Source organism: Cetorhinus maximus, chromosome 18, assembly GCF_964194155.1.
Source record: "Cetorhinus maximus chromosome 18, sCetMax3.hap1.1, whole genome shotgun sequence".
Lineage (NCBI taxonomy): Eukaryota > Metazoa > Chordata > Chondrichthyes > Lamniformes > Cetorhinidae > Cetorhinus > Cetorhinus maximus.
Genome location: NC_135896.1, coordinates 37,687,075 through 37,711,693, shown reverse-complemented (window position 1 = coordinate 37,711,693; position 24,619 = coordinate 37,687,075). Strand labels below are relative to the sequence as shown.

At 38.1% G+C, this 24,619-nt stretch overlaps 1 protein-coding gene across 3 annotated transcripts in view; it reads left to right on the top strand.

Moving 5' to 3' along the window:
* The window catches only part of cdc42bpb (CDC42 binding protein kinase beta (DMPK-like)), a 194,315-nt gene that overhangs the window by 103,936 nt on the left and 65,760 nt on the right, over positions 1-24,619 (top strand). For all 3 annotated transcript variants that reach the window (XM_078562422.1, XM_078562421.1, XM_078562423.1), the window contains exons 3-9: positions 4,722-4,805; positions 7,915-8,010; positions 8,223-8,371; positions 13,875-13,968; positions 15,053-15,253; positions 15,694-15,942; positions 22,167-22,246. In XM_078562422.1, coding sequence (XP_078418548.1) covers positions 4,722-4,805; positions 7,915-8,010; positions 8,223-8,371; positions 13,875-13,968; positions 15,053-15,253; positions 15,694-15,942; positions 22,167-22,246 — 953 coding nt within the window. The remainder of the gene's footprint in view (positions 1-4,721; positions 4,806-7,914; positions 8,011-8,222; positions 8,372-13,874; positions 13,969-15,052; positions 15,254-15,693; positions 15,943-22,166; positions 22,247-24,619) is intronic.

The window sequence follows — 24,619 nt, the reverse complement described above, 5'->3', positions numbered from 1 at the left end:
CTCGTGTTCTTCTGTATTGGCCTTGAAGGGAGTGATGATGGGGTTAAATGGGTTAAATTATTACACATTTTAGTAGATAATCAATAAACAGAAACCAAGGAAATACATAAAACAATCAAAAGTATTTGGCACTGCTGTTGTGTTGACCGTTTCACTAGCAATAACACAAAGGCTAAACCACATGCATGGGCCATGCAAATATGAGTATTGAGATCACATGCCTGGCATTGGTGCCTCCCATTTTTTTAATGGACTAGCCAAGCATTCAATTTGCCACATCTGGATTCCCAAGTAGCAACACTTGGTTAGTGGTTAATGTATTGGACAACCTGAGTTAGACTTTGACGCCATAGACGGACATTACTTCATTATAGCAGCGTGATACATTTTGCATTACTGTCATTATAACAGTATAACATACCCGTCATTATAAATAGCATATCACCTAGTGTTCTGTAGAAAAAAGTTAGTTCATGGCAAGCCAAATTGACATTTATTTCTTTTAATGTTAGCTATTGAGGCTCGAAAACAAATTGGCCTTAATTTACAGTAGTGATAACACATTCAGTTCTATTGACTTATGTATTTTTTTGAGGTAATAGCTCCAGCTATTGGAAAAAATATTTATCCCTTTCTGGATGTCAAGAAATCATTGTTATCCAGAACAAATGTCAGTAAAATGAAAACAATTTTGGTATCTGACAGTTCAGTGACATATTTACATAAATGATTTCCTTTCTTTTAATTTTACAAAATAAACTGGCAGAGGCATACTATGCTAATCAGTAGAAGTTTTATAAAAATATTGAAAAGATAAGGACCTTGAGAGACACATTTGAGATGCAAAGAAATATGTAACAGTATTTTGGAAAAAAGCAAGCTCACAATACACTGATTTTTTTTTTAAAGAAACTGCAGTACAGAGATATAAATCTAGATATTTTAAGAGGTTTGTTAGTAGATGTTAGTGTATTGTATTTCTGCCAATACAATGAGAATATGCTTTTTTCTTTAAAAAGGATAGAATTTCTAATTTTTTTTTGGGCAGGATTTTAAAAAAAACAATGAACTGTCATCCTGTTAAGGCGATGGAAGGCTGCTAACCAGCCAGAATATATAACTTGCATTCCGCCCAAGTAAGATGAAAAGGGAACAGACACCCAAACCCTCCTGAGGAGTGTGTAATACCCCTTCTCCTTTTGCCTTTCACACTATCCTGAAACTCTTCTAAAGCTTTTGAGCCGAGACATCAAAATGCAATTACATGTTCTACAGAACAATGACTACGGCAGGCATGGTTATCAAATTCCTCTGGAATTTACAGCTAGCAGGACTTTTAACAACTGTTTTACCAAGCCAGAGAGAACACGAGAGATCGGAATGCTGTACTGAAAAGCTGAAAGGAAGCTGTTTATCTCTTCTCTTTCTCTCCCTCGTCCTGCCCCGCCCTCACCCTCTCTCTATTGGGAACTTTAACATTCACCTGAACAGACAACAGGACCTCTGCTTAACTTTTCATCCAAAAGATAGTACCTCAGATTATGCAGCCGGGGAACTTTTTTTTACATCTACTTCGAAGGGCAGATAGACCTTACTTTAGCATATTATCTGAAGACTGACATCATCAGCAGTTTTCCCTCAATACTGAAGTACCAGCTTGGCTTATGTGCTCAAGTCTCTGGAATGGGTCTTGAACCCACAATATTCTGACTCAGAGTACCATCACTGAAGCAAGCCTGATTCCTTTACATGAATGATCTACTACGAATGTGCCTCTGAAGCATTTAGGCTGCAACTAGAGCTGCTCTTCAGTGACACAAAATACTCTCAGCTTGCGACTGCTGATCAGCTTATAATCCTTTAGATGCTTTCACACTGCTCTTAACATATAGAGTATTGGTGTTGCAGCTGGGTGATGCTGCCCATGCTTGTCAGGTTGTTAATATTTCAGGTTTTGCATACCATTTCATAGAATGCTTTGGTAAATAAAGTAATACCAGTATCATTTACTGACTTTTTGTTGAGGGCTATCATCCAATGTACGATCTTGCCTGAAATGCATTCTCACAAATGATCCATTGTGCTGCAGAGTATTGATCATAGATCTATACCATGATCCCCATGTGGTGAACTCTTAATCTTAACTGGGCTACAATGGTTTATCTTTCCCTTTGCCTGGTTTTCTGTCTATTTTTCTTTTCTTTTTGCTCTCTCCTTACTTGGTGAATAAACCTCAGTGTCCAAGTCATAGGCTCAATTGCTGGAATGTTCAACTCATAACAGTAGCGAGTAGAACTGGATTGGTAAAGAGTGAGGGTGCAGGAAGAATTGAAGTGAAGTTTTGTGGAAATTGTAGTCACGAACCACGAACGAGCAATTGGTTTGTGGTGTGGTTTATTTGCCTGATCAAGTGCCACCTATAAATGCTGGTAGGTAAGGGTGGCTATCTTACCAATTCATCAATTTAGAGATCAGTGGGATTGACAGTGGGGTTTTGCAAAATCGTGAATGGAGGGTTAGGGTGTGATAGGAGAAGATAATTATGAGTATTGACAAGAGTTCTGGAAAGGTGGTGGGGAGGAGGCAATGGAATGTTGGGTTGCCAGCATCTTTACAGAAAAGTTTACTTGGGGAAGGTGTATTATTCAACACTGTGAAACTGCATAGTGGAAGGAGCAGAAATGGATTTTCAGAATGGTGGGTGAGGAGTAATTACTGGCTGGCAGTAGACTTCTCTGCAGCAAGCCTCTTAACTACTATGTACAATTTGTTCCAGCTCTTTGATTAAGAGGTTAGAAGCCTTATTTTTAGTGAAGAACAAAATTCATTAGAAGTATTTACATTTCATTACATTGCTCTCTTTGAGAAAGACTTGACTTCAGCTAGATAAGAACTGATCGACTTCAATCCAGCACCTTTGAATTGGAGCTGGAAGGTGATAGAACTAATGTTATATGACAGGATTTTTTGTGTTAGCATTGTGAAGGGAAATCAACAGTAGCAACTTCAGACATAACGCGTACTTCAGGGAAATGTTGACACATTTAAAATGGATTTTCCCATTGATAAGCTGACAATACAAAACAAGTTAGTACGTAAGATGCAGATAAATTGAGAGACAAATATCGCCTGGTGTTCAGCAGCACTCAGAAGAGGAACTAGGGTTTTGCTGCAGCTGGGGCAGTCCCTGGTGTTTTACAATACTGCAGTGAGGCTGCTAGAGTTTGGCAACATGGGGTGACCCTATGGCTTAGAATTGCTGTGGGTTGGGAACTTGGGGGTTAGTAGACCTGATGGAAAGTGAAAACAAAAACAAAAACAAAAATACCTGGAAAAACTCAGCAGGTCTGACAGCATCTGCGGAGAGGAACACAGTTAACATTTCGAGTCCGTATGGCTGTTGAAGTCATCGTACGGACTCGAAACGTTAACTGTGTTCCTCTCCGCAGATGCTGTCAGACCTGCTGAGTTTTTCCAGGTATTTTTGTTTTGGATTTCCAGCATCCGCAGTTTTTTGCTTTTATCACTGATGGAAAGTGAACCTAGCTTGACTCATTGGTGGATTTCTGATGTTGGCCAGAATTTGGGGAAGGGAAATAACATTGGCCTGATGTTACTGGAGAGCGGTGGGTGAAGGAGAAAAAGATGAATCCTCAAAAGATTCTTGACATGGGAGTCTTGCTTTTTTCCTTTTTCTCTTTCTTGTCCTTCCTCTCACACGGCTGTTAATAATTAGAATGTTTACATTCCCTACTTCAACACAATGATTGATAGTGGATAATTAGAAGCCTTCATTTGCTTCCAAATTCAACTAATTTGTATTTTTTAAATGCATTCAAGTTTGTAATCTTTATGGACTGTCATTTTTACGCACACAAGTTGCCTGTCAACACAATCAACTTTATCTGAATAAAGCTTTTCAAATTTGTCTTCCTAATCTTTCTACAAATAACTTTGAAAAACAACTGAGCACAAATGCTAGAAGCTGATGAAAAATATTCCAATTGTTTGCTGACTAAATGCCAGTGAAGCATCTTGGAAAACTTGGTTACAATGTACAATCTCAAGTTGTACAATCTAACTTCAGTTAATAAACTATCAGTTATAGACAAATATATTAAGTCTGTTTCCAGTATGAAACCTTCCAGTAAAAACATTATTGGGGCATTGAAGGGCACTAAAGACAACTTAATGAATAAATTTAATTCAATATAAAAAGACAGAAAATATACTTTGTTTCTCAATGAGCTGATTACCAGAGAGTACAGATTTATGGCAGTTGGCAGAAGAACCAGAGCAACATGAGGGAAGACCGTTTTTACACAACTAGTGGTTTGGATTTGTAGTTCATCGCCTGATGAGGTAATAGAAATAGATTCAGTGCCAAGCTTCAAAAGGGTATTGAATAAATACTGAAGGAGAAAAAATTACTGGCATATGGGTAAAGAACCAGAGAATAGGAATAACTGAATTGCTCTTTGAAAGAGCCAACGTAGACTTGATGGACCAAATTTCTGCCTTCTGTGCTGTATTATTGTTTGATGCTATGAAATATATCATAAATGTGTTAATTTTTACAAAAGCATGTGAACATGAGTTGCTTACTGAACAAGTAGTTGAGAAGTTAAATTTGGATCCTGTCCTTCATTAGGTTTGACTGGACCATTGATTTATAAGTTGTTATAAAAATTATGTAAATTTCACAATTTTGTTCTTTATAGGTTGCAGTAGTGAAAATGAAGAACACTGAACGTGTTTACGCTATGAAAATTCTCAATAAATGGGAGATGCTGAAACGTGCTGAGGTAAGAATGGGTTAACATAGATTTGAGTGCATTCTAGTAATCAGATTTTACATTTCAAGATGAATCGCCTTACAGATGGATTTGGCAAATTATGCTTTGAGTTTGCAGTGAACAAGGGTCATAGCTGAACCTCACAGTTGAACTGTATAATGTTGACATGCTATGATTTCACAACTAATTGTATACATTCCTTCCAATCTTTTAAGTTTCCTTTTTTTTCTCAAAAGAGAAACTTAGCTGGAAAATAGTTTGGAGGAGTTTATTTTATGTCATAATAAGTGCAACTGGAACTAATTTTCATTTCCTCAGCACAATGGCTTTCAAAATAAATGTTTGACGGTTTTTGCTTAAACCTGTTCGTGGTTACAAGTCCTAACTATTATTATTGTATAAGAGCTTGAAACTAGATAAACTTAAATATCTACAATTCTGTAGCTGCTCTGATATTCTTATATGTTTGTCATGAGCAAACCAGTATATTTAGGTATAGGAACTTGATTTAAACTAGAAGGATCACAATATGAATCATTGGAACTGTGTAAATATCAATTACACACATTCCCCATTAGGGACCAGAGTGCATATTTTTGAATTTTTAATATTAAAGAGGGTTTGTATAAACCATATAAAGCCAGTGGGGAATAAATGTTACTGCATTTTTCTTTCAACTGATCATTGTGCTGATGTGTTAGAAAGGAAACATTATGACATTTGGTACAGGCTGGATGCGACTTGTTATCCAGTCACACACACATTAAGGATTTTATGGAGGAAAGAAAATACAAAAATACTGATGATGTAAGAATGAACTTACTTTTTCTAAAATGCCATATGACAGTTGCTTCAAGGCATCTGCTATTCAGAAATATCAGTAACTGTACAGTAAACCCATCTTGGTAAAGAAGTAACATTTTATACCATGTGATGTGCATTCATAATTCTTTCCTTAAAATCTGATTGCAAATGCAGCATTTTTACAAGAAATAAATTGAGCAGTGCAGTCTTTAATTTAATCACCCAAAACTGGTTAACGTCTGCCTTTTCCTGTAGTAGCCTACTTGACTTTCAGGCCAATATAGTGAAATATCCTCTAAAATTAATACTCAGTGGCCTACAATCCCCACTCTGCCATTGGTCATTCTTTAGATCTGGGAAGAGTGTGTCAGAAAGCTAATCAGCTATATGCTCCACCATCTTCCTGTCATTTTCTGCTGGGGGCGGTGGGGAGCTGCTGTCACTCCTGTTTAAGTACACCCACCTATATGTGGACAAGCACTTGGTAATTTGATGCTGTAGCAAATTCGCCACCTAGAGCTGGCCTCCATCCAAGCATAGTTAGGTCAAAATCTTAGCATCAGTGTTGAAAATGGTTAAACGAGGAGAGCACAGGCAATAATAGGGGAAACTGGGGTACACTTTCATTGGGTAAGATGTTGAATCAGATTTAATGTTATAGCCAGTAAAAGTTACACCTTACATTTAAGTTAATTTGTGGTTAGGAAGGATACTATCTTCAGAATGTGGTGGTAGAATTCAGTATGCAGAATTCCATCATCACTAAAGGCAGTTGGGCAGCCATTGAATTGGAGTAAGGTTCAGTCAGATTTGAAAATGTTTTTCAAATAATGGAAATCCCTAAAAGTGCAAAATTTCAGGGACTTACTGGTTTGCTACTTTGGGTCAAAATTGAGCTATGATGCCGATTTAAAGTGCTTCAGAATTTGCAGACCCCTTTCAGTTTCCATCTAGAAATTTTCCATGATACATGCAACTCTATAAACAACATAATCCTCTTTCTTCAGTAATTTAGTTATCCAAATCCCAATTTTTCTGAATTAATTTGATAATTTGTATTTTTCCTACTTTGTCCTCATGTGAATTCTTTCTCTCTCCTTTACCAGTAGACCCTCAGTCTCTTGGCCTTGCATTCCAAAGTCAAATTCACATGTAGGCACATGTTGCCACAGAATTGAATTTTTCTCCAAATTATCAACTTAATTCCCTCAACTTATTTGGGTTTCATTTGAAAATGTATGCAACCTCTGTCTCAAGAAGTACAGCAGTGTATCCTCCTAATACTTCCTTATTTCAGGCAGTTTTATGGTTGTCTTATTTTAAAGATAAAATGTTTACAAAATGGAACCAGTGGCAGAATTTTAATTATATTACTATTGGTTGCCTGGTAGTATAGAACTTGAGTGTTGCGGAAAGAAGAGACATGTTGAAGCTCTTAGTCTTGCAAGCATCAGGACACCTTGCAAGAATACCAGTATAAGGGGAAAACAACAATTTATACTGTATGAGAAGAGAGTGCTGATTGTTTGGCAAGTGGACTCTAATTGGTAGAGGTGTTGTCATGGAGAATGCGCCAGTGATGGTGACTGACAGTTAACTGCCAAGCATTTTCAAATTTAAACCAGGCAGATTGACCCTGAGGTCAAGGCATTGGCCTGAGGAATGAGTCAGTGAATGGGGGTTGTCACTTATTTTGTTTAGCTGAAACAGGTGCAATGTGTGTACATGTCCTTTCTGTCTGCAAAGAACAGAGCCTGTGTATTAAGATATGTAGCTTCCAGTACACACAAATGTGAAGTATCCTGATGAGTGCAAGATGAAAAACATTGACATGTTTCTTTTCCAGTAATATATTACTATTCTAAAACATTGCTACTTTCAGTAGTAGAAAGCAGCAATTCCCCTCTGCCTGATATTAGTGATATAATGAAGTCACTGTTTTAGTTTTGATTGCACACCTTTGTTCCAATAATCATTTGCTGCCAGGCTGATGGTACGTAAGCCAGGCCATATCTCCTTAGCTACAAATAAATTCAAAAATAGTCTCAGCGAAAGGAAGCATGGTCTATTCAGGGTATATGAAATCTAGAAATTGACTCAAAATGGAGCTTTTATGTTTTTAAATAATTTTTAATCGTGAGCAAAGTATTTTTCAGTTTACTAATTCCTTTAGCTGTCTGACAAATGGATTTCCTGGTCATACCAGTGGTTCAGTTCGATTGAGTGCAAGCCAAACCTTGGAAGTAATGTAGGAAATAATGCAATCTAACTAAATATACGCAATCAAGTTCATAAAACACTTCCTTATGCATAGACCGCTTGTTTTCGAGAAGAAAGGAATGTTCTGGTGAATGGTGATTGCCAGTGGATTACTACACTACACTATGCCTTCCAAGATGATAACTACTTGGTAAGTCTGCTTTCACTTAAATTTCTGAAATTACCTAACAAAACAAAAATATAACATGGGTATTCATTCCAGAGAAAATAGTATCTCAAGTTGTTAAACCACAGGTTTTCTTTTGGTGATAATCATTTATGTAATTGGTTTTTGATTAACCAAATATATTTAAAGATAGAACATGTGTACTGTCTTATTAAGTGCATTTTGTGTATTTTCAGTATTTAGTTATGGACTACTATGTGGGTGGGGATCTGCTGACGTTGCTCAGCAAGTTTGAAGACAGACTTCCAGAAGAAATGTCTAAATTTTACATAGCAGAAATGGTGTTAGCTATCGATTCCATTCACCAGTTGCATTATGTACACAGGTATGTGTATATTTTTTGTGTATCCTGCGTTGCTAATTTAGTACAGTGAGATGATGTGGATTTTTTTTTTACCTATTTTACCTATTTCTGCCCTCCCTCCCCCCAATCTCAAAGGTGTTGTCTCCTTTCTGGGGTATGGTTACGCATGTGCTATGCGCTTGCCAGTGATTCACCCAAGTGGCCATTATTCATGTATAAGTCTTGATGGTGAGTGTTGGCAGGCAATTTAATGTCAGGGCTTCTCAGCTAACTAAATCTTGCTCTTGCCTGAAGTCCAGCAAGAGTCAAATTTCCCTCCTAGGGCTGCTGAAGCCAATTGCATTGCCTTTTTCATTGCCATTGTTGTGATAGCACAATAAGCACAGGCCTGGAATTAAATGTGGGACATCTCCTAATTGTCTCAATTGTTGGTTGATAAATTTGCTGAGACTTTGTAGAGCAAAATGTTTAGTCTTGGTCCAAATCTCAGTGAATATGGGAGATATGTTGAGAGTGCCTCCAGGAACAGGCCTTAAATTATCCCATAATTCTTCAATTCTAGACTATGGGTTGGAATTACTAATTTGATAATGCTCCATAGTTGCTTTGCATATTCTTCTTTGTAGAGAAGGCATCACCCTGCTACTCTGATGGATTCTGCTTGCTGTTCATTCTAAAGTGTTATGTGATTCTATGTCCTTTGCTTGTTGGAGGGACAGTTGCATTTTTTTCACTTTTCAGGCTTGGGATGCATGATACAAAATATTGGTGTCAGACTCATGTACCGTTTTCGGTTGTGAATAATTTCTGTTATGCTTGTAGGTATTTTGAATGTGCCTATCTACTAACTGTGAGTGAGTATTGTATACCATTTACACACATAACATGTTTTATGTGCAGTAATGTTACAATTCTGGGGATTATTGGGTTTTACACTTCAAAAATTAACCATTACCCCGTCGGGAAAAAAAATCCTGAAGGATGAAGCTTTGAACTTCAGCCACATTTTTTAGATGCATTTATTTAGCAATGGTATTTTGGTTCCTTATGCTAATATGACTGAAGTATAAAGGAATTAATACACATCAAAGTTTTTGAGTGTCTACTTTACCAATTATTTTCTCCTATTATCAGAACAGAAAATACTGGAAATACTCAGCAGGCCAAACAACATCTGTAAATAGAAAGCCTTTTACTTATTTCATGCCGTTCACGATCACTGGATGTATCAAAGCGCTTTACTGCCAATAAAATCCTTTAGAAGTTTAAATGGAGTTAACTTTTCAAGTCGAAGACCTTTCATCAGTTTGGATGAAAGTTGATCGACTTGAAACAATAACCCTGTTTCACTCTCCACTGATGCAGCCAGGCTGCTGAGTATTTTCAGCATTTTCTGTTCTTCTTTCAGATTTCCAGCATCTGTAGTATTTTGCTTTTGAATCATTTTTGCATAATCTAACAGTGGATGCTTTGCAGGTTTGAATTTTGTTGATCTATTGAGATACAGTGTCTGGATTTTACAGTCAATCATTAATTGCCTGCAGTACCAAAACTAGCCAGCACAACCTGGAATAAAAATAGAAAATTCTGGAAATGCTCAGCAGGTCAGGTAGCATTAGTAGAGAGAGAAAAACATAGTTTGATGACCTTTTGTCAGAACATCATTGACTTAAACATTAACTGTGTTTCTCTCTCCAAAGATGCTGCATGACCTGCAGATTAATTTCAGCATTTTCTGTTTTTTGTTCCAGATTTCCAGCATCCAAGTATTTCGCTTCAGCACAGCTTGAATCTCTGTTTTTAATTTCTTACATCAGTTGGGCAGTTAGTCATTTTGATATTGAATTTTTTGTGCATGCTTCGCAATTAAATTTCATCCTGAATTTTGAGCCAAAAGTTCTTGAAATTTGTAATATAGTATGTAATGGATATCCTGCAAGAAAATAGTTACTGAAATAATTCAGTGTAGGGGCAATGAAGGAGCTCCGTATTTAGATGCTTCAGTGATCAAGTCACTGTGGAAAGGTTAAGACTACCAGCAGGTTCCAGGGAATTTCATAGTACACAGTGGTGCTGAATCAAATAATGTTACAATGATGAACCTGCCAAATGTTAGACCAAAGACATTACCACCATAATAAACATTAAAAAACAAAATATTTTGTTCAACATGCCTTATTTATGTCCTGCTCCCCCGCCCACCACCATGACCTCCTAACATTCACTCAAATTTTAAAGTGGTTAGTATAAACCCCCCCTCCACCGTTCTGAAACTCCTGTTTCAGTCTTATCCAGATTGTTCTCCTCTTCGTAAAGCTCTATATCCACCTCTGTTAAAACGATGGGAATAAACCTGTTTATATTCAGTTATACAGTCTAAGGAAAATCAAAAAATGCTGGAAATACTCGGCAGGTCTGGCAGCATCTGTGGCAAGATAAACAGGGTTTAAGTTTCAGATCTGTGCCCTTTCACCAGAAAGGGAAAAGTTAAAAATGTAATAGATTTTGAGCAAGGGAGAGGGGGAAAAAAGAATGAAAGGGAAGAATGAATATGAGTACAGAATTAACTGAAACATCTTTTAGTTGTAGTAGTTGAGTGTCAGGCTTCCCTAGTGCTTAAATCAATGACCAAAGAGTTTTGAAATTAGTAAATTAAACATTGTGCTCTGGGCCCTGTGTAAACCTGCATAAGACAGTGCTGCCTAATGCAAATTTAAATTTGGAACTAAACCGACCAAACTGAAATACAACACTGGAATGTGTGGCCTGGGCCACAGAAGAGAAGTCAGAATGAGAAAAGAATGAGTTTTATAAACAAACATATCATGGAAGACTGCACTAACGAGAATTTCATAAATTGCAGAATGTTGTGGTTAAAATAAAATAACATTTTTAATGAAGAAAAGAAGATTCTCATTTTATTTTACCACAGTTTAGACAAGTAAAAATAACTTATAGTAAATTTAAATTATAACCGTGTAATTTCAAGTTTGTTGTTTGAGTCTTATTTGGATTTCAGGCCATTGGGGATAATTTGACCCATTTTGCTCAAAACCTACACATCAAGGTAGCCGATGTGAAGAACATTTGTGTATCGCATTAACTGTTTGTACAGTTCTGACCCTGTCTAGCCACTTTGCTACAGATTTGCATATTGAATTGGAGAGCTTTAAAATTAAATTCAATTTGTAGTACCAGGAACTGTCTGATTGAACCTTATATTTGATAATTAAACAAAAGCTTAATTTCTGTTGCAATACTGTAGCAACCCTGCACCCCTTTCAGTAAAGGCACTCAGAAGTGCGTGTTTTAAAGTTAGGATTTTGGCCAGTGTAATGGGGAAGATGCTAAGGTTATTTTCAATTACTGTAAGTGTGAGAAGAAGCAAGCTATTATGCCACCAGCAGCCATTGTTTATTAAGATCTAAAACTTTTATATTTTTTCCTCATCTACTTCAATGGTAGCTTTACAAAAAACAAACCTCCTGAGAGAAATATCACAGTTCTGAACACTAGGTTTTACTTCTGGCAAAATGTTCCAGCTTTGTGAGTGTGAATGACTCATGTACTATTTCTAACATCTCTTCCAAAAGACCATAGAAAGAAAAAGAAACTTCTATTTCATTGTGTCTACCAGTTGCCTGGATGTTATAAGAAACTTCCTGAATAAAGTTATTCATTTCCATTCAGGGTTCACTATTAGACCTGGTCAATGCTAACTTTATATCCAGCGTAGAATAGAGACAGTTTTTGGTTCAGCAAAGATTTCATCTGATGAAGCTGTCTAATTATATATTCAAAAAAGATGAAAAAGGCATCAACCTGCATCATGACCAGGTTTTCTGCTCGCTTAGAGGTTAAATATAATGTTTGGCGTGGCATTCCAAATTTGATCCCTGATTTCTACTGAGTTAAGTAATCTTAATTGGCATAGCATAGTTGACTTCAGATCACCAACTTTGCTATTTTGAGTTGAGATTAGTCAAAGGATCAGGGATCTAATTTAGAATCTTAGGCTGGGAGACTGTTTAAAAAATAATTAGTCCCAATCCCCATCTCTGTTCCATATCTAACCATACACTGCATAAACTGCTCCCACAGTTCAATTCCCTATCTAACAGCACTGTGGGTATATCTATACTATATAATAATAATGGAAGTTTATTCAAGCAACAAGTTTGCAGCTGAAGGCTGAATTGCACTGACATTATTTAGTCCTTATATGAATCCTTTGATGCAAGGTAATTAGCCATAGACCACAAAGCACCATAGGCATCTCTCTCCATTAGAGAGAGAGAATTGGTTATATATAGCTTGTGGGGTGGGGCAAGACAAGGCAGCAGGCCCCATGAACTACCACAGAATGCAGACATGTAACAATGATGTAGTAACAAAAATAAATAAATTCAGCAGGTAATAGGAGTATAGACAGGACATTGAAGGAAGGGTAATGGTGAATTAAAAATATATTAAAATTACTCGATTCCTACATTACAGGAATGAAGCACGTATAAATTTCATCATCTGTGATGTTTAATTTAATTGAACCCTCAGTTGCCTTGATTGCTCTGAGCGTGACTGAGGTAACAAATTCTACCTAGACTGCAACAGTTTAAGAAGGCGGCTTACTGCCTTCTCAAGTACAGTGATGGATGGGCAACAAATGTTGGCTTTACCAGTTATGCTCACATCCCAAGAACTAATAAAAAAAAAAAGTTGAATAGATAACCTACTGTCCAACCTGAAGCATGGCTACCCTAGGACATGGTACTGGTAAAACACTGTCTAAGGAAATGTACTGCAACATAAGTCGTAGGGAAAGTAGGGTAAAGGTAGAAAAATGTGGAACGATTGAAGCCCCTTTACTTGAGAAAAAATAATCCTGGAGAAGCTTGAACAGAATAATTAAAAAATATATACTTTCATTGAGACATGCATTCTGCCCTTCCTTACTGACTTAAAAAAAGTTTACCAACCAGCATACTAAGAATAATGGTCATGTACTCTAAAGGCTTGAAATTTATTTATTGTGGATGGAGTTTCAATACATCTAGAGGGTAGTGGGGGCAGCAGTTTTGCTATATGCTTGTTTGTTTCCAATGATCTTTTCAAGTATGATGACTTTATCTGTTTAAAGATTACATGCAGTAATCAAAAAATATTTTAAAAATATAAATAAAATTAGTAATTACAAAGCAATGAAAACGCAATGCAAGGTGTTACGGTTCAGAGCAATCTTGCATTATTGTTGATGAAAAGGGTCATTTGGACTCGATGTTAACTCTGTTTCTCCACAGATGCTGCCAGACCTGCTGAGTTTTTCCAGCACTTTGTTTTCATTTCTATCTATATCTATGTTTCCCTTGTTTTTATAGAGATATCAGTGATATCTATGTGTACAAATAGGGGAACAGTTTACTGAAGAAACATGAGATTTCAGATGATCAAGCAATATAAATATTTGTGCTGTGAGTTTCCCTTTCGTTCCCCCAAACAATTGGTAATAGTCACTTTTATTTTACAGGGATATAAAGCCTGATAATGTTTTGCTGGACATGAATGGACATATACGTCTTGCTGACTTTGGTTCCTGCCTGAAGTTAATGAATGATGGCACTGTGAGTACTGTTTCTGGAAATATCTTCTAGGTATATATTGGAACAGTGTCTACTGTGTATCCTAGAACATTCAGGAAATAGTTGTTTGAATCATAGGACATGCAATATATTATAATGCCTACTGTACTTGTGTAGAATGCAAACAACACTTCGCAGTTCTCAAAGAAAACGTGCAAAGTTTTGATAATTTCTCAATTTTTTTCATGTCACTTTTTTTGGGTCATCTCAAGTAAATCTGTTTATTTCTTTGTGTCCGGGTTGTAATCATTTTGAAACTCAAAACTTAACAATTTGTTCTGTCTTGTTATAAATATGACTTCCTATGACTGATGCCTGCCAAACAACAAGCTTCTGTCAAATCTTCAGAATTTCTTTTCTAATCTGATGAAAACCAGTAACTCGAGAGAAAGCTAAGCTGATTGAGAATTTGATAAGCATTGAATGGGGTGAGGGAATGAAAGAGATTCTATAACTGTGCTTTGTGTTTAGTTACACAATGATACTTTAATTGTACGAACATCCACCACCTTAAACATTCACTCCCCCCCACCACCAGCACACTGTTACAGCAGTGTGTACCATCCACAAGATGCACTGCAGCAACTCACCAAGCCTCTTTCTAAGCACCTTCCAAACTCATGAGTTCAACCACCTAGAAGGACAAGGGCTGCAGACACTTGGGGAACCTGCAAGTTCCCCTCGAAGCCATTCATCATCCTGACTTGGAACTGTCATCGGATCAAAAACTTGCAGTTCCCTTTCTAACATCATTGGATGTACTTGCACCATATGGACCATAGAGATTCAAAAAGGTGGCTCAGCACCTTCCCATATGTAATTATGGATGGGTAACGATGCCCATATCCCAAGAATAAATTAAAAATAGTTTTGTAATGACGAGTGAAAGTCAATTTAATTTTATAATGTTTGAGAAGGCGTTATGTACTAGTTGACCCTTTCCATGGAACATTTGGATGTGCATCTTTAAATCAATAATGTTTTGTTGCCTGCAACTTGTTAATTAGAGTAAATCACGTACAGAGTATGCAGGCTTCTGATGTACTTTCTTGTCTCTGTTGTTTAGGTACAATCTTCTGTGGCAGTTGGTACTCCTGACTACATCTCTCCAGAAATCTTGCAAGCAATGGAGGATGGAATGGGAAAGTATGGACCCGAATGCGATTGGTGGTCTCTTGGTGTATGCATGTATGAAATGCTTGTTGGAGAAACGCCATTTTATGCAGAGTCACTGGTGGAAACATATGGGAAAATTATGAATCACCAAGTAAGCCCAACTTTCTTTAGGCTGACATTTTTAAAATAATTTGTGTAATGATTAAACTATTTGCAATGAACCACAGCAGTTCACTTTGTAGGTGACTTTGTACCATTGAATATTGCAGTAGATTGTGACAAGCTGGTCATATGGTTACCATATGTTTAAATTGAAATTGTTTTTTTTGAGCATGCCATTAGGGGTTGTTCATTGTATCTTGTGCCCAGTTCTGATTGTCACATAACTAGCTTTCTGATAACAAAAATGTAATGAAATCAATGTATACTCAAGGAAAAAAAATAAACATTGCATCTAAGCTAATTCCATTTTCAGGGAATTTATCTGTACAAATAGACCTCACCTTGTCTTGTATGTGGGAAAGACACCATTACACTGTATTTGTTTGGATGATATTGTCAGTAACATCTAGTCTGCACCTTGTTTGACAGGAACGGTTCCAGTTTCCATCTCATATCACTGATGTATCTGATGAAGCCAGAGACTTGATACAGCGATTAATCTGTAGTAGAGAACATCGCATTGGAAAAAATGGAATGGAAGATTTCAAAAAACATTCATTTTTCAAAGGGATCGATTGGGACAATATTCGAAATATTGAAGCACCTTATATTCCTGAAGTCAGCAGTCCAACAGACACTTCAAACTTTGATGTAGATGATGATGTTCTCAAAAATCCAGTTAGTACTTCAGTTTTAGTAGAATACTAAATAAAGCTCTGAGATGTAACAGTTTAGAGCAATCAAAATGTAGCACCCAGTAGTACCATTTGACTGTAGATGAGACATAGGTTTGATTCTTAACAGTACATGTGTGTTATTTCACAGAACATAGAAACATAGAAAATAGGAGCAGGAGTAAGCCATTTGGCTCTTCGAGCCTGCTCCGCCATTCATTATGACCATGGCTGATCATCCAATTCAATAGCCTGCTCCCACTTTCTCCCCATATCGTTTGATCCCTTTCGCCCCAAGAGCTATATCTAACTCCATCTTGAAAATATACAATGTTTTGGCCTCAACTACTTCCTGTGATAGTGAATTCCACAGGCTCACCACTCTCTGGGTGAAGAAATTTCTCATCTCAGTCCTAAATGGTCTACCCTGTATCCTCAGACTGTGACCCCTGGTTCTGGACTCCCCGCCATTGGGAACGTCCTTCCTGCATCTACCCTGTCTAGTCCTGTTAGAATTGTATAGGTTTCTATGAGATCCCCACTCATTCTTAACTCCAGTGAATATAATCCTAGCCGACTCAATCTCTCCTCGTATGTCAGTCCCGCCATCCCAGGAATCAGCCTGGTAAACCTTCGCTGCACTCCCTTTATAGCAAGAACATCCTCAGATAAGGAGACCAAAACTGCGCACAATATTCCAGGTGTGGTCTCACCAAGGCCCTGTATAATTGCAGCAAGACATCTCTGTTCCTTTACTCAAATCCCCTGGCTATGAAGGCCAACATACCATTTGCCTTCTTTACTGCCTGCTGCATCTGCATGCTTACCTTCAGCGACTGGTGTACAAGGACACCCAGGTCTCATTGCACATTCCCCTCTCTCAATTTATATCCATTCAGAGAATAATCTGCCTTCCTGTTTTTGCTACCAAAGTGAATAACCTCACATTTATCCACATTATACTGCATCTGCCATGCATTTGCCCATTCACTCAGCTTGAACAAATCACACTGAAGCATCTCTGCATCCTCCTCACAGCTCACTCTCCCACCCAGCTTTGTGTCATCTGCAAATTTGGAGATATTACATTTAGTTCCCTCATTTAAATCATTAATATATATTGTGAATAGCTGGGGCCCCAGCACCGATCCCTGCGGTACCCCACTAGTCACTGACTGCCATTTGGAAAAAGACCCATTTATTCCTACTCTTTGTTTCCTGTCTGCCAACCAGTTTTCTATCCATCTCAATACACTACCCCCATCCCATGGGCTTTAATTTTACTCGCTAATCTCATATGTGGGACTTTGTCGAAAGCCTTCTGAAAGTCCAAATAAATCACATCCACTGGCTCCCCCTCATCAACTCTACTAGTTACATTCTCAAAACGTTCCAGTAGATTTGTCAAGCATGATTTCCCTTTCGTAAATCCATGCTGGCTCTGTCTGATTCTGCCACTGTTTTCCACGTGCTCAGCTATTAAATCTTTTATAATGGACTCTAGAACTTTCCCCACTACTGACGTCAGGTTGACTGGTCTATAATTCTCAGTTTTCTTTATACCTCCCTTTTTAAATAGTGGGGTTACATTAGCTACCTTCCAATCTGTAGGAACTGTTCCAGAGTCTATAGAATCTCAGAAGATGACCACCAATGCATCCACTATTTCTAGGGCCACTTCCTTAAGTACTCTGGGATGTAGATTATCAGGCCCCGGGGACTTATTGGCCTTCAATCCCATCAATTTCCCCAACACCATTTCCCAACTAATACTGATTTCTTTCAGTTCCTCCCTCTCACTAAACCCTGTGTTCCCCAACATTTCTGGTATGTTATTTGTGTCCTCCTTTGTGAAGACAGAACCAAAGTATGTATTTAGTTGGTCAGCCATTTCTTTGTTCCCCATTATAAATTCCCCTGTTTCTGACTGTAAGGGACCTACATTTGTCTTCACCAATCTTTTTCTCTTCACATACCTATAGAAACTTTTACAGTCAGTTTTTATGTTCCCGGCAAGGTTATTCTCGTACTCTATTTTCCCCTTCTTAATCATTCCCTTGGTCCTCCTTTGCTGAATTCTAAAGTGCTCCCAATCCTCAGGTCTGTTGTTTTTTCTGGCCAATTTGTATGCCTCTTCCTTGGATCTAATACTATCTCTAATTTCCCTTGTAAGCCATGGTTTGGCCACCTTTCCTATTTTACTTTTGCGCCAGACAGGTATAAACAATTGTTGCAGTTCACCCATCTGCTCTTTGAATGTTTGCCATTGCCTATCCACCGTCATCCCTTTAAGAAACGTTTCCCAATCCATCATAGCCAACTCGTGCCTCATACCATCATAGTTTCCTTTATTAAGATTCAGGACCCTAGTCTCAGAATCAACTATATCTCTCTCCATCTGGATGAAGAATTCTATCATCATATGGTCGCTCATCCCCAAGGGGCCTCGCATAACTAGATTGCCAGTTATTCCTTTCTCATTACACAATACCCAGTCTAGGATGGCCTGTTCTCTAGTTGGTCCCTTAACGTTTTGGTCCAGAAAAAATGCCGTATACACTCCAGGAATTCTTCCTCCTATGGTATTGTTACTAATTTGATTTGCCTAATCTGTATGCAGATTAAAGTCACCCATAATTACAGATGTTCCTTTATTGCATGCGTCTCTAATTTCCTGTTTAATGCCATTCCCAACATCACCACTGCAGTTTGGGGGTCTATATACAACCCCCACTAATGTTTATTGCCCCTTAGTGTTTCTCAGCTCTACCCGTACAGATTGAATATCGTTAGAGCTAATATCTTCCCTCACTATTGTGTTAATTTCCTCTTTAACCAGCAATGCAACTCCACCACCTTTTCCTTTTTGTCTGTCCTTCCTTAATACTGAATACCCCTGGATGTTCAGTTCCCATCCCTGGTCACCCAGCAGCCATGTCTCCGTAATCCCGACAGTATCATACCTGTTTACATCAATTTGCGTGGTTAATTTATCCATTTCATCGCGAATGCTCTTTGCATTAAGGCACACAGCCTTAAGGCTTGCCTTTTGAACATTACTTGTCCCCTTCCCACTATTTTTCACTGAGGCCCTGTTTGATTCTTGCCCTTGATTTCTCTGCCCATCCCTTTTTTTATTCCCCTTTCTGTCTTTTGTTCTTGTCCTTGATTCCCCCTCCTCTGACTCCTTGCATAAGCTCCCATCCCCCTGCCATTTTAGTTTAAACCCTCCCCACCCATGTGATAACATTTTGCCCTGTCTTCCTCTTCCTTTCCAAATGTTGTTTTATTTCCAAAATTCAAAGAGCAGGAAGAGTCTGGCGAGTCACAGACCTTTGGCAAAACCACTGCTAGATGGTTCATCTCATGATGTGGCCAAGGCCTGTCTAAATTCATCGCAAACACTGTTGGCTTATTTAGTTGTCAGGCAACCCTTAGGATTAAAACCCGTGACCATCTGGAAGTTTAGGCTGTTTTTGTTGCTAGACATCTGGTTATTCCATTGATTTTTCTCAAAAAAATTGTCGTCTATCTGTAGAGCATTTAACACAGTTTCCAGTTATTTCAAATATGTGTGATGGAACTAATATAATTTGAATAAGTAGAAACTCTAAAATTTTAGGATGATTACTGTAAAATTAAATATCCTGGTATAACTATTGTATGTGGATGTGATCCTTGTGTTTTCCTGAAATAATTTATGCTGACTCCTTTAATTGGTCAGAAATGCAATTTTGAAGCAAAGTCTGTTTGCACAACATTAAGCATTATTTTTATAGTATGAAATTCAGAAACGGAGGCTACTTGGGAACAAGATAAGTAGAAGTGGAAAGTAATCCTAGCCATCTTTAAATGAAATTTTGCTTGTTTTTGGTTACATTATGCAACACTGGCACAACTATTAGCATAGTATAATTCTAAAACAATATATACAATACATAATTTAACCTTACACATAGATCTTTGTCACTTTGTACAGTAGCACGATAGTATCCTTTTTTAAAAGTGCAAATGCCAGGATCATGAGACAGCATTGAAATTTCTTATCCATGGAAGATCTCAATTTTAAATTAATAAATCAGTGCTAATCTTGGGAACAGGAATTGCAGCGCTTTCAAACACAGGCAAAAGTAATTGAACTGAAGTACTAGACTGGAGACCAACCTTCTATTGTCACTGGTAATAAAGTAACATGGATATCTACCTTCACTCTTTTTCCATCTCACCCTCCCAAACCACCCCAACAAAAATTTCCTTAAAATTTCTAAAGACAGTGAATCAGCAGTGCTTCCATATTTTGACCAGTTGAAAACGCAGCCTTTCCTTTAAACCTTGCAATAAAACTGGGCCAAATTCCTGTTTTTTTTTCTTTCACCAGAGAAATACGTGACTAATAGGACTTTCAAACCTGATTTGTATTGGGAGAGAATTTGTTCATAATTTAGGTGTAATTTGCCAGTTCAACAAGAAAATCCAGATTGGCATTAGCTTTGAATTAGACAAGGGGCGCTGATTCAAGTATCGCAAAGGCCAATTTAAGACTTCACGCAGAATAATTAACCGTTAGGATAGAATTCTTGGTATAGTAGTGAAGCAAAAACTGTTTTAAAAACAAAAAAAATTAAGAAACAGTCATGTGCTGTGATATGATGGGGGAGAGGGGTACTATAGGTTCTTTCCAGATGGATGCGCAGAGATTCATCAGAGAGCTTTCTCCTCCATATCCATAACAAGTCCACTGAATAAATTCTGGAATTGGAATTCTATAAAACTTACTGCTTTCCTAATACCTTGCCAACTTAAAAGTTGGTTTCCCCTCAGTTTGTCACAGAATCACACAGTGCAGAAGAGGCCCTTCGGCCCATCGAGTCTGCACCGACATGTGAGAAACACCTGACCTACCTACCTAATCCCATTTACCAGCACTTGGCCCATAGCCTTCAATGTTACGACGTGCCAAGTGCTCATCCAGGTGGTACTTAAAGGATGTGAGGCAACCCGCCCCCACCACCCTCCCAGGCAGTGCATTCCAGACCGTCACCACCCTCTGGGTAAAAAAGTTTTTCCTCTCATTCCCCCCCCAAACCTCCTGCCCCTCACCTTGAACTTATGTCCCCTCGTGACTGACCCTTCAACTAAGGGGAACAGCTGCTCCCTATCCACCCTGTCCATACCCCTCAATCTTGTACACCTTGATCAGGTCGCCCCTCAGCCTTCTCTGCTCCAACGAAAACAACCCAAGTCTATCCAGCCTCTCTTCATAACTTAAATGTTTCATCCCAGGCAACATCCTGGTGAATCTCCTCTGCACCCCCTCCAGTGCAATCACATCCTTCCTATAATGTGGCGACCAGAACTGCACACAGTACTCCAGCTGTGGCCTCACCAAGGTTCTATGCAACTCCAACATGACCTCCCTACTTTTGAAACCTATGCCTTGATTGATAAAGGCAAGTATCCCATATGCCTTTTTCACCACCCCACTAACATGTCCTTCCGCCTTCAGAGATCTATGGACACACACGCCAAGGTCCCTTTGTTACTCAGAACTTCCTAGTGCCATGCCATTCATTGAATACTTGCTTGTCAAATTACTCCTTCCAAAGTGTATCATCTCACACTTTTCAGAGTTAAATTCCATCTGCCACTTATCTGCCCATTTGACCATCCCGTCTATATCTTCCTGTAGCCCAAGACTCAACCTCACTGTTAACCACCCGGCCAATCTTTGTGTCATCCGCAAACTTACTAATCCTACCCCCCACATAGTCATCTATGTCGTTTATATAAATGACGAATAATAGGGGACCCAGCACAGATCCCTGTGATACGCCACTGGACACTGGCTTCCAGTCACTAAAGCATCCTTCTGTCATCACCCTCTGTCTCCTACAACTAAGCCAATTGTAAAGAATTTTAGCATAGACAAAGGAGTAGACCTGGAGGGATTTAACCAACTTTTGTTTATTAGTAGCTGGTTCAGTGTGTGGTCCCACTGAGCAACGGGACAAATCTGTGCTTGAACTGACCAGTTAGCAGCCTGTTCTGCAAAAATACTTCTACTGTTCTAATTTTAAGATGGACAACACAATTCTTTTATCTCTATATTTTAATTAACTTCACTTATTTATGACTAGTGTTCAGAGTTTGGTGTTAAATCAGCATTATTACAATTTATTGAATGAAAAGTCTTCCATTTTTACTTATAAATGTTTTTAATTGCCCTAGGAATTGGTGCCTCCAGCTACTCACACTGCTTTTTCTGGACTGCATCTGCCATTTGTTGGCTTCACATTTACCACCAGCAGGTAGAGCAATTCAAGCACTTTATTGAAATGCTGCAATTTTTTGTTTGAGTGCATGTATTGTAGTGAACAATTCATTATCGTAACAAGTGGATCATAACTATATTTATTGGCTTCTGAAAAACAGCTTAATAAGTCTTTGCTTTGTTTCCCATCCAAAATATTACTAATATGCTCTACAATTAATATTGTAATCTTATTTTAAGCATGTCCTACCTAATCTAGTGTAAGTTGTATTGTGTAAATTATTCACTTAAAAGGCTTGACATTTGCATCAAATCATAAGCTGATAGACCATTTTTATTGTAAGGAATATTTTGTTTTCCTTTTAATTATGAATATAATTTTTTGGGGGGCTTTGCCCACCAAAACTAATTTTCTCTTAAGAAGCTGACCTTTTAATGGCTCAGGATTCCATGAGTAACACACACACTCCCATATCTCACCCATGTGGTCATATTTGATGTGCGAGACCATTTGACCGAAGTAGGGTATTATTGGTGAAAATAACACTATCCTTCCTTGATATCCATGAAGCACTTTGAGCAGGGATTGCAATCAAATGCAGGAATGCTGATTTTCCTTCCCCCAGCCCAAAGGTCCTTAAAGCAATTGCAGAGCCCCCTAAAAACTCAGCTTTGACCTGCTTATAGAGTACAGGCCAGGGATCAAACCTGGATCTTCCTAGTCATCCTGCCTCAGCTGCTCACTTATTTAATATGTTGAGTTGGGTGTGTCCTTGTATAATTTAATGCAAGTTTAGTACCACAATTTATTTAAAATATGTATTTAAATTGGAGCAAACTATGCAGTTAAATGAATCAGCTATATTATTCAAGCTGACGAATGCACGTTTGTGCAACTATGCACAGGGTTATTATTGTCAGGTAAATGTAAGATTCAGTGACATCTGGTGCATTATAACATTTTTCACACCTGGTAGTAAACTGCAAAACAAAACGAATGACATGGTTTTGAATGTATTAGGTTGGCCAGGTCCTCAGACTTGATAAATCTTTGATTCAGCACTTGATCAGTACAGTTATTTGATCAAACATTCGCTGTTTAATTTCAAGTGATCTTGTGAGACATTTTAGTAAGAGTCAACCTTGACACACTGAAAGCATTCTTGTTCTAATCAAAAGGTCATTTGTTCAACTCCTATTCCAGTGATTTGAGCACAAAATCTAGACTGCCACTTCAGTGCAGTACTGAGCGATTGTTTTACTGTATGTTACAGGCAGGAGGGGGTTATAAACAGCCCTGATTTCTCATCTCTCCACCCTTCCATAAACAGAAAGATGTTTTTCATTTTTGATTTCCCCTTTTATGTGTGGTGGTGTATTTTTCCCAACCCCTCAATTTTGGTGTGATCCAATTCTCTATTAATAACCCCACAGCAAACTCAAGATAGGATGAAATAAAAGGGTTAATTTATTTGCACACACTCAAACGTGAGAGGAGGGTCGCAATGTGACCTCCTTTTCATTCATACAATAAAAGAGGGATAAGGGGAAGAAAGAGGCACGGTACAAAGACCACAGAGAAGATAAGAATTATTGTTTCACATGAGTCCAGAGTCAAAACCCAATGGTATATTCACCAATGAGAAGGGGGTGGGGGGGGGCGGGGTACATGTGACATGACTCCCACTTCTCCACCTTTGTTTGGACAAAAGATATTAAATTCCTTGTCTGGATTCTTGAGATGGTTAGTGTTTCAACCATTAATGAGTTCAACAGAGGTTTCAGAGTCCTTTTGTCTTCGTAGATGGATCATCTCTGTTGCCAGGGCCTGGCCTTAGAAATGTAAATGGTCTTTGTACAATTCCTTGGGATTCAATCTCTGCAGTCATAGAGGGCATTAAGGCCTCTTTAGAGATAACAAGGTGCTGCTGTTCTGAAGGTCAAAAATTCTTTTTGTATGAGTCATAGACAGTCATGGCTTCAGTCATTTTAAAACCTTTGTCTATTTTTTTAAAATAGTTCTGTAATATATATATAGTTTATATAGTGAGGCCTTAGCTCCAAGACATCTGAGAGATGCTGTGTTTTAGATGAGGCATTAAACCATTGCCCTGTCTGCCTCCTCAAGTAGATGAAAAAGATCCCATGATGCTATTCTAAAACCAATGGGGAGTTCCCACAGTGCCTTGGGTAGCATGTATCCCTTAACCAACATCAGTAAGGCAGATAATCTGGTCAGATTTATCTCAATGCTGTTTATGGGATCTTAATGCGCACAAGTTGACTGCCACATTACAACATTGTCTACACCCGAAGGTGAAGCACTTTGGGACACTGAGGTTTTGAAAACATTTATTAAACGTGAGCTCTTTGTTGGGTTGGATGACTACTTTCATTGAATTGTCAATGC